At 37.3% G+C, this 14294-nt stretch overlaps 8 protein-coding genes across 8 annotated transcripts; 4 read left to right on the top strand and 4 right to left on the bottom strand.

The window, feature by feature from the left end:
* Window positions 1-389: 389 nt before the first annotated feature.
* HIM1 (Him1p) lies at window positions 390-1682 on the bottom strand (the record flags this gene model as incomplete). Its single annotated transcript, XM_071054173.1, has 1 exon — window positions 390-1682. The coding sequence occupies one exon, from the start codon at window positions 1680-1682 to the stop codon at window positions 390-392; it is 1293 nt and encodes a 430-aa protein (XP_070910585.1).
* Window positions 1683-1966: 284 nt separating this feature from the next.
* On the bottom strand, window positions 1967-3454 carry TRM5 (tRNA (guanine) methyltransferase; the record flags this gene model as incomplete). Its single annotated transcript, XM_071054172.1, has 1 exon — window positions 1967-3454. The coding sequence occupies one exon, from the start codon at window positions 3452-3454 to the stop codon at window positions 1967-1969; it is 1488 nt and encodes a 495-aa protein (XP_070910584.1).
* A 315-nt stretch (window positions 3455-3769) lies between these two features.
* On the top strand, window positions 3770-4882 carry RRP4 (exosome non-catalytic core subunit RRP4; the record flags this gene model as incomplete). The annotated part of the gene is made up of 1 exon (XM_071054171.1): window positions 3770-4882. The coding sequence occupies one exon, from the start codon at window positions 3770-3772 to the stop codon at window positions 4880-4882; it is 1113 nt and encodes a 370-aa protein (XP_070910583.1).
* Window positions 4883-5001: 119 nt separating this feature from the next.
* On the bottom strand, window positions 5002-6372 carry OMS1 (putative RNA methyltransferase; the record flags this gene model as incomplete). Its single annotated transcript, XM_071054170.1, has 1 exon — window positions 5002-6372. One exon carries the CDS (start codon window positions 6370-6372, stop codon window positions 5002-5004), a length of 1371 nt encoding a protein of 456 aa, XP_070910582.1.
* Window positions 6373-7060: 688 nt separating this feature from the next.
* On the bottom strand, window positions 7061-8215 carry DYS1 (deoxyhypusine synthase; the record flags this gene model as incomplete). The annotated part of the gene is made up of 1 exon (XM_071054169.1): window positions 7061-8215. The coding sequence occupies one exon, from the start codon at window positions 8213-8215 to the stop codon at window positions 7061-7063; it is 1155 nt and encodes a 384-aa protein (XP_070910581.1).
* Window positions 8216-8610: 395 nt separating this feature from the next.
* On the top strand, window positions 8611-9462 carry IPK1 (inositol pentakisphosphate 2-kinase; the record flags this gene model as incomplete). The annotated part of the gene is made up of 1 exon (XM_071054168.1): window positions 8611-9462. One exon carries the CDS (start codon window positions 8611-8613, stop codon window positions 9460-9462), a length of 852 nt encoding a protein of 283 aa, XP_070910580.1.
* A 205-nt stretch (window positions 9463-9667) lies between these two features.
* RAD34 (Rad34p) lies at window positions 9668-11707 on the top strand (the record flags this gene model as incomplete). The annotated part of the gene is made up of 1 exon (XM_071054167.1): window positions 9668-11707. The coding sequence occupies one exon, from the start codon at window positions 9668-9670 to the stop codon at window positions 11705-11707; it is 2040 nt and encodes a 679-aa protein (XP_070910579.1).
* A 605-nt stretch (window positions 11708-12312) lies between these two features.
* On the top strand, window positions 12313-13170 carry PIB1 (phosphatidylinositol-3-phosphate-binding ubiquitin-protein ligase; the record flags this gene model as incomplete). The annotated part of the gene is made up of 1 exon (XM_071054166.1): window positions 12313-13170. The coding sequence occupies one exon, from the start codon at window positions 12313-12315 to the stop codon at window positions 13168-13170; it is 858 nt and encodes a 285-aa protein (XP_070910578.1).
* Window positions 13171-14294: the final 1124 nt, after the last annotated feature.

Below are 14294 nucleotides of genomic sequence, written 5' to 3'. Positions count from 1 at the left end.
CAGCGTATACCGTTAATAGTACTATCTCGAAGATTAAAATGCAGAAGGTTATGTGCTGCTTTTCTTCTCATGGGTTAGCTTCTCTATAGCTTTTATTTAATTATGTCAATAGTGATTCGCTATGAAATTTCAAGTTTAGGCCGGGACGCCAAAATTTTGCGATGAGCTAGCATTTTGGCGTTGTGACTAAATAATGGAAATTAGTAAATATATATTGTAAATAATTACAGTGTTGAGCTATGAGGGGAATTGTTACAGTGCTAATTTGATTCAAGTCCAACTACCTTACAATCGTTAACGATGCATCAGTAAGCCTGTATTGTAGCAGATATAAAAGTCTTCAAATAATGGTAATTAGATGGAGAAAAGTGTAGCTAGTGACATGTAGTTCAACACATGTAGTCCATCTCTTGACTGGAGATAATACTAACTCTGTTACCCATTTCATTGGGTTCAGCACCTTCATGTGACAACGCAAAGAAGGCTAATGCATGAGCGACTTTATTTGCTGGAATACAATAACCGAGTAAACTTGAGCCCGGTACTCTGTAAAATAATCTGGCAACTAGATCAGAAGCCTTGACTGTTATTCCACCAGTTCTTAGGTCATCGACTAGGCACTCCAGGTTTTGTAAGACAGTCTTCTTATGGAGTAAGAGTCTGTCGAGCAATCCCAAGCTTGTACTGATAAGTCCATTATTTGGGAAGATTTCACTGTGCCGTCCAACTAGTGGGCCGGGACGTAGTATTGTTAGTTTTTGTAGAGGTGGAGTCAACTCCTCCTTTAAAGAATACTCCAATTTCTGTTTAGCTTTAAAATAACTTGAGAATCCGCTGATTACGTTGTTATTGAATGCTGTTACTACTATAATACGCTTTTCTACAGAGCAGGTAAAGGCTTTAGCTAGATCAAAATTTAGCTGGTAATCGATATCATCATATTTAGTGTTATTTGCTTTATTGCGGGCTGTGGTCGTACCTAAGGTTGATAGCATCAAATTTACAGTATCTAATTGGGGAAAATACCTCTTCATGGGTGTCTTATCCTTAAATGCCACTGCTTCTATTTCCTTTGAGAAGATTACAGGCAATAATTTAGGCCAGAGGAATGAGTTCTTTACTATTAGTTGTACATGATTGAATATAAAATTAAATTTAAGACTCTTACCATCGACAGTGATGAACTCAATAAAATACATATACTCACGGGAGAAGTATTCTCCGCTTATATTAATTCCACCAATATTTTTGGTTTTTTGCTTATAGTACAAAAATCCATCGAATACAGAGTCATTGTATAATTCATTCTCCTGTTCTAATTCTAGCGGGATACATGTACCTTTAGAGTAGTGGTATTCGGATCCAGCAAAACTAAAAGGTTTGAATTTTGCAGGCCCTGGAACCTTGAGACATTTAGACACTGACTCACCCATCTTGCGATTAAAGCAATAAAATGTCATTTTATATGTAATGCTCTCTTTTCTCTCATTTACGGCTTCCATCATTATGCGTCTTAGACTGGTGGAATGGTCAATATAATATCCAGGGTCAAGCAAATAGTCAAATATCAATGAACCAGTGAGACCTGTCGATCCAAATATTATAATGTTGCTTTCATACCTTTTTTCACTATTCCTAGAACATTCATTATTATCCAGAGTTGTCAGAGTTGTCGTAATCATAACGTTTATTTGTCTTATATTCAAAACACCACTACTGTAACTATAGATATTATAGCCAAACCAATAGAATAAAGAGAAAGCAATTATAAAGATTTCTTTTGAGCAGATAGATATATAGATTGCATTGTCGTTGTAATTGTATTTGAATTTCTTGACACAAAATCGAACAACCGCTAATAATATGTAACGACCCAATACCTTTTATTTCATTATTATTATTATTATTATACAAAGTGATCCTAGTTATATATTGAAATGTTTAATTAGAATATTACATAGCGGTATTAGTGTTTGAATCCGACCTCTCTTGGCAATCTGAAGCTGCAACAGAACATAGGCTTCGTTGGCGAGACTTTTCTAACTAAATGAAAGTTTACAGAGTCAAATGGTAGTACTTGTTTCGTACAATCTAGTGATTCGATCAATCTCATGTATACTCTTTGGTGTAACTCTTCCATTGATAGTTCTTCACCATTCTCGTACTTCTCAAAGCAATGGACATGCACATAAGGCATTATATCGTAATCAGTAGGGGAAGCGTTCTTGAAGATACCATTGAAATGTCCTAAGAATGAGATCGCAGAATCTGGCAAGTTCATCACATAATGACTGATAGTGTTTGGAATTTTCAATTCTTCAAATTGCTGAGTTTTTTGCTCTGTCTGTTGTTCCGTTATCTCACCAGCCTTTCTTTTCTTTCTTCTAGGTTGCTTAACCGGTAGTTTAATACAATTATCATTCTTTTCTTTCAACTCATCTAGCAGTGTTGCGGATTTCTCAATAAATTCAGCACCATCATAATTAAATGGTATGACACATTCACCCACTTTATTCAGCTGGATGTTCTCTTGTAAGTACTTGAAACTCTCTGGGTTTAAATCATTGGCAAGAACGATTACATTTTTCTTACCCGCTGGTACAGCAAATGGTCCCACACCAGCGAATACATCGCATACTACTTCTCCTGTTTTGAAATAATCCGTGACTAACCTTTGATGCTCAGTATGTAATCTAGAGTTCCAGTAAACTTTGCTGAAATCAAATCTGAATGTACAATCGGATTCCCTTTGCTCGACTACCAGGTTATCACTCTTACCAGCTATCACCTTCATTGGGAAAGTTCTGAACTTCGTTGCAATAGAGCTTACTTTATCTACCACACACTCAATTTTATTGTTTTTATCAAGAATGACTTGACCAATGAGAGAGTCAAATGGCTTAAATTCGTTTCGTAAGTTCAAGTGGGCAACATGTCCTGTAATTGTAAACCCTGTTGGGATCTCCTCAAGGAACTCCTCTGGCAATACACTTCTTAGGATCTCTTCTGCTTTCCAAAAATTATAGTCTAAGATATATGTATAAGGAATCACCTCAGCATTCTTCTCCTTCAAATAATTCTTTGCTTCCTCCGAGAGAACCTTCTCAACGTCTTCAACCTTCTCTATATCATCATTCAAAAGCACACCCTTCGTTACCAATTGGTTATCGCACGCGACCTGTCTAGAAGGATCATGGCCCTCAGCGAACCCTAGCTTGACCACATGTGGAATTCTCGGAACACGAAGTATACTATCTTTGTATAGTCTAGAAAACTCGCTAATACTACGTGGATCTGGAAACTTAACTGCACATAGAGGGACCCTAGTGACAAAGAAGTCACGGTTAAGAACCCTCATCGACCTGTCCACAGGTGGCTGATACTTGAATTGTTGGCTGCTCATAGCTCTATATAATAATTGGACCTGTCTCTTCAATATGGCAACTCTAAACATCCATTTAAGACCAATTTATAAGGTTCTACCACCAAAAACAAAATAAATTAATTCAAATAATATAAAGCTCATCGCATTAATTTTTTTTATTCATTATGCCAATTTTTTTTTCACAAGGCGATGAGCTGAAAAAAAAAATTTGAAATTTTTCAAGGCTAATTAATATTATACATATAAAATCAAGAGCTAACGTTAAGTAATTATTAGATATTAATATAAGCAATTGCATAACAATACTGGCTTGACTACTACCTTATATTGCTTTCTGATTAGGGCTTTAAAGAAGGGTTTAAAATTTTTCTATTTATCTATACTATGTCGTCTGTTATTAATGTGACTAAGAGACAAGGTGGGTTTCAATACTCATCGCTTGGGGATGATTTCGAGGATGATGATGCTATGTCCTACGATAGTGAAGACCACAGTAATGCTGGAACTGAGGATGTTGAAATGGATGTTGGTGATGCTAAGAGAGGTGGAAATTCAGATATTGTGACGCCCGGTGAGCTGATTACCGATGACCCTGTGTGGATGAGAGGCCATGGTACATATTTCTTGGAGAACCTTACATATTCGTCTGTTGCAGGTACAGTGTCCCGTGTGAACAGATTGCTATCTGTAATTCCTTTGAAAGGTAGATATGCTCCCGAGACTGGTGACCACATAATTGGGCGCATTGCAGAGGTTGGTAGCAAAAGGTGGAAGGTGGACATAGGAGGTAAGCAGCATGCTGTGCTGATGTTAGGGTCGGTTAACTTGCCAGGTGGTATATTGAGAAGAAAGTCAGAAAGTGATGAGCTTCAAATGAGATCCTTTTTGAAGGAAGGTGACCTTCTGAATGCTGAAGTGCAGTCTTTATTTCAGGATGGTAGTGCGTCCTTGCACACTAGATCTCTGAAATATGGTAAACTGAGGGATGGTATGTTCTGTCAAGTACCCAGTTCTTTGGTCGTTAGGTCGAAAAATCATACACATAATCTGCCAGGTAATGTTACCGTTTTGTTGGGTGTTAATGGATTTATCTGGCTGAGGAAAACTTCTAAAATGGATCTATCAAGAGATGCACCACCTGGTGGTTCTACAGGAGCTGGAGGTGAGTCTGTGAGAGGTCCAACTGGTGCTACCTCTCTTAATCCATCATCTAATGTATCAATAACAAGGTTGGAAGAAGAATCATCGTGGCAAATATACTCAGATGAAAATGATCCTACCATCTCAAGCAGTATAAGGAATACAATTTGCAGATATGCTAATGTGATAAAAGCTTTGGCTTATTGTGAGGTTGGTATAACACAAGAAAGAATAATTAGTGCTTATGAGGCCAGTATGGCATATCAAAATGTTGGTTCACTGATTGAAAGAGATGTAATGGAATCAATTGGTAACGATGTGATTACCGTTGAGAAAATGAGAGGTGCTAACCAGTAGAATTAGAATTGATTTACACTTGCATGAAATTTTACATGATTTAATAAATATATACTTTCCTATTTACAAACTATAGTGTTCTTATAGACTATTGACAATCTCGAATATAAATTCATCAGTTATGAATCATTTGAAGTCTTCTTTACTTCGTTTTTCTGATCTATTTGATTTGAATCGGTTTGCGACTTCAAATTTTCCTCATTCATTTGTTTAATTTTCTCCCTTATACCGGAACTGAAGTACTTTTCAATGAAACCAATTTCCTTCTTCTTACGAACATCGGATTTCTTCTTCGCAACAACACACCAAGTAGTACCCAAATGGGATTTATGCTCCTCAACCACATCTAAGCCTGAGTCATCTAATATCTCACCAATGTCAAGATTCCAGCGACAACCCCATGTCTCAATTCTCCTTTTAGCTCTTTTATCCAGTATCTTATTTATCAAACTCCAGGAACCTCTACCATGCTCTAGAAGAACAATCCTACCACCAGGTTTTAGAAGCTCCTGAAAGTTTTTTAAAGCTTTAACAGGGTCTTCATGAGAACATAGCCCAAAAGATTCAATGATAGTGTCGTATTGGGTACTCTTTTTCTGTTTTTCATCCTTTCCGACCAAATCAACAAGATCTTCAGCTTTTCCTTTTACAAAGGCAACTTTCTTATAAGTTGGGAATCTATCTCTAAATTTCTTATTGGCAATTTCTAACATATTCTCTGAAGAGTCAAGAAAAGTGATAGAATTAATCTTATCAGGATTCATATATTTTATATTTCTCCCAGTACCGCAAGCAACTTCCAAGACATCACCTTCGCAATGTTTCATCTGCCATTTCCTCTTTCTTCCCATTAAGATAGCCCTTTCTTCTTTGTTAATAGCTTTATCATATTCTTCAGCCTTATGATCGTAGAACTCAGTAGTGTCATGAGCGGGGATAATACTTTCATTAAGTCTATTTTGGTCATTATTTTCTAGAACGATTTCGTCAAAGTTGGTAACACCTTCCTCTTTCAGTTTTTCATATTGTTCCAATTTCAATTCATCTCGTCTTCTCAGTTTGCCCCTATATTCCTTGATCTTTAGGGACTCGTATTCATTAATACCAGAGGTTTTGGCCTTCTCCTCCAGTTTCTCCAGTTCTTTCTCCTTCTGAAATAATTTTTTGGAGAAGTATACACCGTATATCAGGAACACCGCATAAATCCCAATCATGTACTTGGTCATACCCTTTTGGAACTTCTCGGAACCTGCAACTGCAGCCCATCTAACTAAACGGTACGGTGATTGTAGAGCCTTTTCATGTTTCTCCCTAGCTAACTCCTCTTTGGTCTTCGGACGTTTAACTTTTACCGTAGGTTTAGGTATATATGTCTTTATATCTGAGGTAGACTGAAATCTTATACCACTTAATAGTATCTGACGCCTAGCAAGTATACTGAGCCGTCCACTGCCAATTGAATGCCTAATTAGCCCTGACACTGGATTCATTTATGTTCTATCCTTTTCTCACTAAACAGTAGCACAACTATAAGCCTTCTTTTCAAAGAAAGAGATTCATAAAAAAGTATTCCAAATACTTTCAAACTAATTACAAATATATCAGCTTATAGTCACTAATGAAATCCCCCAGGTCAATGTTATCATCTCTTCAGCTTAGGTTAACTTTAGCTCTTTTTGGCTGGGATTTCGGTCAGGCAGCTGTTCAAGAAAAAATACATACAAATCGAATATTGGCATATGGAAGATAGGCAAGATAGATATTAAAAAGTTTGCTGTTTGTCATGTTAGTCGTTACATAAAGATCATTTGAGGATGAGATTTAGTCCCACAAGACTAGTTTAAATAAAAAGTTACAGACATTTCTTAGCTATATCAAAAAAATCATAAAAAAAAAGGGTTGGATTTTTTAGGTTGGGGATGATAGTCTATCTATTAGGAGACTTAGATGGCTCATCTAAGCCACCGTTTTTGTAATTGTATATGGAGAATAGGTGTTTATAGTTGGTGCATGTTTTGTTTCTTACAGTTTATAGTTTCGTTTCGTAGGCTTCATAAAAAATAATAAGTGGATGAATTGTTGTGATATTAGTCCTCTCACAAGCCGGTATTTATCTAATGATAGTGATTTCGGGTGTGGAGTAAGGGAAAGGGTGTTGTATGGATATTAATATTCATTTTATTTTTTTGGTAGAGACTTACCGCTGGCAAATGTGGCAGCCACAATAAGTGGGAAAACGATGGTAACATCAGCATAGATTTTCACAGACTTAGCTTCGGCCTTGATCTTACCCCAGGAGACGGCTTCGTCGGGTCTAGCACCAGCATCAGAACCGTCGAATTCTTGACCAGTGTTGATGTAGACAGCATAGTCTGCACCATTTCTCATCAAGCAAGCGTTAGCGATATGGTGCTTAATCAAACCACCACCCAAGATAATCATACCAGCTCTGGAAGCTTCCATGGACATGGAGTTGATCTTTCTGATATCAGCGACAATATCAACTCTTAGTTGCTTTGGAGAGGCCTTGAAGGTGTGGAAGAACAACATGTCACCGATGGAACCATCAGTAATAGCTGGACAGAAGATTGGGATCTTATTCTTATGGGCCCAGTATAGAACAGAGGACTCATCGTTAATTTCCTTACCTAGACGGTCAATAACTTTAGATGGTGTCCAGATTGGAGAGTCGACATCGGTGTTTGCATCTAGACAGTCCTTTCCGTGCTTCTCGACGTACTCTTCTTGTTCTTCCAACATTTTGTCAAAGATTGGAACAATCCACTCTTCGAATCTACAATAGTTGTCGTTTGGAACCAATAGATTACCAATACGGTTCATACCTTGGTCACGTAGAGCCTTACCTTGAAGGGAGAATTCACCAAGATAGGTTGGAGCAAGACATTTAATGATATCTTCTTCGATACCACCAGCCGAAGCGACCAAAGCGTCGACCATCTTGTGCTGAACAAGGTACCTTAGAGTCTCACGAAGACCAGAACTGATCAAGTTAGAAGTGTAACCCATAAATACTGTAGTCTTTTGGAATCCGTCCTCATCGAATTGACCCTTTCTGTCGTGTTCTTCAAGCTCATCGATGTGCTTACCTCTCCATGATCTCATGTCGTCGATAATTTCACATGCCTTACCCAAAGAACTAGCCTGGAAACCCATAGTCTTCATGGAATTGACAAGGTCAGAGGCTCTCATATCAGTGGCATTCTCCTTAGAGTAATCAATACCTTTAACCTCAACAAAGTCATCAGGAACAGGCACAGAGGCCTTCAAAACAGCATCCTGTAAAATTTCAGGTAACTTATCGTTAGCAGACATTTCTTATTATTTAACTTAATTACTTACTTTAATAGTATAGACAGCTACCAAATACACATACAAACATGAATTCAATTTAAAAATAAATCCAATTGCAATATGTATTGTCTTTAACACTATTTGAAGCTCATCGCTGAATTTTTGGCAAAGTGAAAAAAAAAAAATTTTCACTGGTCATGGCGCCGTTGCTACGGCATTTTCTCTGAAAAGACGTCATTGTTTAAATTAGTCTATAGCAGGAACATAAAAATACCTCATAATCATTGATAGATTTCTCAAATCACTACATAAACCCTCGATACTAACTGACAAAAAGCAGTATATTACTGAATATTGTTTGGTCATTGTATGGCAGCAGCAGCTATTGATGTAATCGTATTCGGTGGTTCTAGATAATGGAGATTATAGGATCTGGTGGTGCTAATGTGCTGCTAAGACCGGTGGGTATAAGGAAGGAACTGTACCGGTGTTGTGTACGCTATAGTTCTCTTAAGCGTAACAATGAGCTTACGATTGACAACTATAGGTATATCCGGGAGGTTGTGGCACCTTTATTAGCTGGCTTACTGGCTGAAATGGAACTAGTCACTTTGAAACTGGAGGAAGTTGGCACGGTTTTGCGGGAACGTGTGCCTGATTTCGATGATTCTGCTGTAGTGGCATTTAAGATGCTGAATCTGAGGCCAGAGAACGTCTATGGCTCTGTACCGAAGTTCGATGACCATTTCACGAAAGTATACTGCGATGACTCCCACGCAAATATCGTGCTGGAGATCAAGCCGAAATGGCTACATCGGGACCCAGAATTTTGTAGAAATTGCACACATAACCTAATGAAGGGAAGAAATATACCTTACTGTTACTCGCTAGTTGTGAAGTATCCGCATCAGATAGTGGAAATCCTAAGTTTTACAGGCATCGATTACCCTGAAGCCTTTACGAGGACGCTCGAGTCATATTTTGAACAGGATAACAATGTCCTTCGAGTACTATATAGCTTGCAAGAGACGCTGGAGCGTGAGACACCATTGGCAACAGTAAATACAGTAAATGATGTTACGAACGCTCTACTGTTAAATATGACTTTAAGAGATGTCACTTGTTTTATCGAATGGAGTATTTTGGACCCTGACACTGTAAAAGTAAATGTAGTCGACGTTGACAAGAAGCCCTCTGTTAAATGGCAACATTGGGTTGAAGTACATAAAAAATTACGTAGTCGTGTAGATAAGGTTAATCATGGTTAATATATAACTTCAATTTGTATATTTATCTTATATCAATATTTATTATGAGTCGTTACGCAGTTAAAGCTTAAAAAGGTATCCTTTTCTTAACTAAACATAAAAAAAAAAAATACCTTAATTATTAAACAGAACTCTTACTTCCATGCATTTACAGTTGAAAAGTTGACGTGATATGATTTATTGATATGATTACAGTAAGTCTGAAATGTCGAAGCATGGCTTTCAGGAAGATGATGAATTTCAGTATAAACGGATCAAGCTAGAGGATAATGATGCATTGTTCTTTTACGATGGTGAAAGCTCAAGTGATGAATCTGATATTGAGCTACCTACTGAGGATGTGGAATCTGAAGATGACAGTGATATTAACTGGGAAGATGTTGACCTCAGTAAATCAGTTCGTGTTCAATATCAGAAAGATAGAACATCAGGGTCTAGAATAAGAAAGAAAGAGAGCTATTATCATAAATTAAAATATGGACTGCATATTGCATCAATGCCGATTCTGATAAATGATTTCATTAGAAGAGTAGGATGGATGGATGATGAACGGCTGAGGAGAAGATTGAAGAGGTCCGTACCAAAACTCATACAAAAAAAGTTCCGCAAATGGTCAGAAGATAATAGTGACAAGCGAATTGATTCAATAAGAACATTACTATCTGGTCTCGTAATGTGGTTTCGAGGCCATTATAAAGTTAATAGTAACGGTTATAGACAGAATTTTTATCGCTTGCATTTTCTCAATCAACTTAAGGATACTAAAAATTTCCAGAGAACCTATCGGTCCGTTCTTGAACACCAGGAATTGTATTATGGAAGAAGGCCAAACCCAATTAGTGATATCGAACAAGTTAGGGATCTTGCTAGAAAGAAAATGGCCAATAGAGACCTTTTGACTCTTTTCTTTGCTACATTACTTAGAGATTTGATTCCTGAGGAACTAATTGCCAATATCACTATATGTTTTGCTTTACCTCTCCACAATTTCGATATTTCACCTCGGAATATTATCAAATTAGCTGCCAATGATATCGGAAAAGTCCCTAATCTTTTTGATTCAGATCTATTGGAACCATATTTCTGGATAGAATTAACTACTAACGACGAAATCAATAAGATCTACACTATTGATCCTGTCGTACACATCGGTAAAACTGATATTGTAGCAAAGTTTGATATTGATGAAGCTATACATATTTTTGAGCCACTTAAAGATTTACGATTGAATGTGACGCAGTGGTTTCAATATGTTGTTAGCATAGATATAAATAGAAAGCAGTTGCGAGATGTTTCTCCTCGATATATCCCTAATTTATATTACAGATATTTTGAGTCTGCTGAAAACTCCGTAATTTCTAGATCCAGGCATCACAGGAGCTCACTATATTTTAGAAGAGTTATGGAATCCTTCAAATGCAACACTACAAACAATAATGAGCTTATGAAAACAATTGCCTTCAAAAACATATTACTCCCTAAGAGTTTTGCTGAAATAAGAAGGTCGAACAATTTCAGGTCTCCTGGAACTCTAAAAAAGAGTGAGATATTTAGAGATTCATCGAAGCCTTTTACTACAATTAAAATAGGGAAACAAAATGAGCCGTTGTACTGGAAAAATGATGTCTTGCCCTTGCGTACAAAACAACACTGGTTTATGCTGGGATATACAGTAATTGATGGATGCAAGCCACTTAGACTTAAAAAGTACTTTCCACGAAACAGGAAGCTTGTAAATTATACGATTTCTAATGGTCTTAATGAACCTCTATATACACGGGAATTATATTCGATAGAACAAACGATGAGAACTCCACGTTATCCAAGTTACTATGAAGACAAATTTGGCAGAAAACAGGTAATAACAGATGTAGACTTCTACAAAAACAAGTTTAGCAATATCGAAATATATTCGGACAAAGTGATACCTATTGGATTCAAAATGCTCGAGACAATAGATCACACAACTGGAACAGATGTCAGAGATATCATCAAAAGCTATAACAAAAGACATAGAAAGAAAAGGATAAAATACTTGTACGTAATTAGCGGATTCGATTTCAAACAGAAACCAGGTCAAGCTGTTCCCGTAAAGAACCACCTACTATTGAACTGTGTCCACTTTATAAAAGTCCAAGAACTATTAGAACAACACCACATAGTCAAGTCTCTGTTGAAATGGGATGATCTCCTGACAAAACTGAGGATAAAGACCAATCTATCTACAAGATACGGTGATGTATAAAGTAGAAATATCAAACCATATTTCAAGATACGAAATCAACCATGTGACTTCTAGAAAATTTTCTGATGCGGCCTGAAAATTGAAAGCGAGGCCTAACTCCGTAGCTGGGAGGGCCTTAGGCCCAGGATCAGTGATGCGATATGAAGGGGAGGGCATCGGAAACTCAAGTTCTTTTCTGAAGGTGATGACATTTGAATAGTATTTTATTTAATTTCACGATATCAAGCTTTTTTAAGAAGTACATAAAGACAGCTAATAGTATTTAAGGGTATTAAGGGACCAGGATATTATCAAAAGCAAAATAACATCGAGACTTTCTTGTCTTTTAATTACTGTTGACCATAGAAAATAGCTACTATTCGAATTAGAGAGAAAAGATATAGGTTAAAACAGAGCCAGTGGTATCAATCTAATATTGCGATTAAACTTATAGAATTAACTGTATTTTAAAAAAATTAAAATAAAAAAAGTAAGCAGTTATTAGCTGATAATAAAAATTACAACAATTTATATAGGTAAAGCATAATTGAAGATTCTCTATTGTTTCTTCATTATTGTTTTTTAAATTTTTTTAGTTAGGTTTCCTTAAGAACAAGTAAATCCAGATGTCTAGAAGAGATTCGTTCATTAACCAAGAAGCTGTCTGGAAACCCGATGAGGACTCACAGATTTGTGATAGATGTCAAGAGAAATTTACGTTTTTATCGAGGCGACACCATTGTCGGTGCTGTGGGAATATATTTTGCCAGAAATGCAGTGCTAATTTCGCATTATACGATACTAGGCAAGTGAAAATCGTGAAGAACCCAGAGTATTATTGGGAATACCCCCCGTATCGGACTTGCGATGCCTGTTTCCAGATTTTACGGAGCCAGGACCTCATATCTTCGAAATACCATTACGAGGAGATCCAATGCCAAGAAGAAAATAATACCAGTAATAATACCAGTACTAATACCAGTAATGACAATAGTAATAACAGCCCAGAAGAAGCGGAAGAAAGAAGAGCAATAGAACAGGAACAAGATGAATCCGAATCCGAACATTGTCCTATCTGCAACTTCGACCTGAGGACTTTTAGCACTGAACCTGAAAGAGAGGCTCACGTTATAGAATGTATTAATATAGCTGAAGAAACCCAACAGCACCATACGACCGATAGAAGCCATGATGAGAATGAAGAAGTGCCCGAGGAAACCGAGCACCATTCGCTGCGGTGCCCCACACTCCAAAACCGCATGCTCGTATATAAAGTACCTACGACGAGCGACAAAGAACAAGAGTTTCAAGAATGTCCGATATGTTTCGAGGAGATGCTCCCTGGTGAAAAAGTAGGGCGTCTCGAGTGTCTCTGCATGTACCATTACGATTGTATACGGAGCTGGTTCAAGAAGAAAAGGAAAAGTACAGGCACCACAGAACATAGAAACTTCTGCCCTATTCATGACGCAATCACTATCTAGATTTACATATTTTTACGCTTAATTTATTTACTAGTTTTTTTTTTTTTTGCTCATACCTCCTATTTCATCTTAGTAATATTTTTATCAGAGACATTCCAATCCAGCCATGAACAAGGAATATTTGTAATCCTTTTGATTACAAACCAGACCCCCCCGCGCTTTTTCGCCCGGTAAAAAGACAATGGCCAAGTGGTAGATAACAATGGTATAACGATTACATCACCGTTATCTTGCTGACATCATCAATGGTTACTAATACTGTTAATTCCCCAGTTTGGATTTTATCTTTATGTAAGAGTATTTCCATTGTTGTAATCGATACGTCACCACGAGATGTCTCTGTTTTTTTTTTCTTTCTTTCTTGTCTCTATTTGGTAATTCCCATAGCAAGCCGTACAACTTTTATCGGACGAAAGGTTGGCTGTCTTTTCCAAGATACCATGAGAGGGAACAATGGGAATATTGGAAAAGATCTATTGTTTCATGCGAGAGGTGTACGGAGCGTTCTACGCTCTCTGCCCAGTTGTTCTGTGCCCAGTTGTTCTCTGCTCTTTTGTATGTTTAATTTGTATCTGCGCTCTGTTCTGTGTAGCGAATTCTATCGGGTTGAGAAGAAAAAAAAGGAGGCCCATTGTTCTTCCATTGTTCCATTGTTCTAAAAAAATAAAGCCACATCAGTAAAAAAGAAAAGAAGGAAAAAGACGAAAGAATGAGATAAGTTATAGCAAAGGTGACGTCTGATTTCGGTAATAAGAAAATCCTGCTCTCTCCCCATTGTTCAGAGAACGTTCTCTCCCACTACAGCCACTTACTAAAAAAATTTGCGCACCTCTTTTTTTTTTTTTCTTCCCACGTACAAACGTATGTACATGTGCACTTACAAGACGTACGGAAGTCTTTTGGTTAAGAGGGCCGGTATATCGGGTTCGTTCGAAGTTGGCATTTTGTTTTTGAAAACCGATAAGTTCGATGGAGGGAAGGGATTTGCACCTTTTCACTCTGTACGAGTAATTCTAGTTGTTTTTCTCCTAGCTCCGTTAAGATCGTGAATCTGGGGGATCAGACGTAGAGACGTAGAGACGTAGAGACGTATGTGTGTACGATGCCATCTCCCATTGTTCTTC

The sequence above is a fragment of the Nakaseomyces bracarensis genome (assembly GCF_045282275.1).
Source record: "Nakaseomyces bracarensis strain CBM3 chromosome Unknown Scaff12_0, whole genome shotgun sequence".
Taxonomy (NCBI): Eukaryota; Fungi; Ascomycota; class Saccharomycetes; order Saccharomycetales; family Saccharomycetaceae; genus Nakaseomyces; species Nakaseomyces bracarensis.
This window is presented reverse-complemented; position numbering and strand designations above follow the sequence as displayed.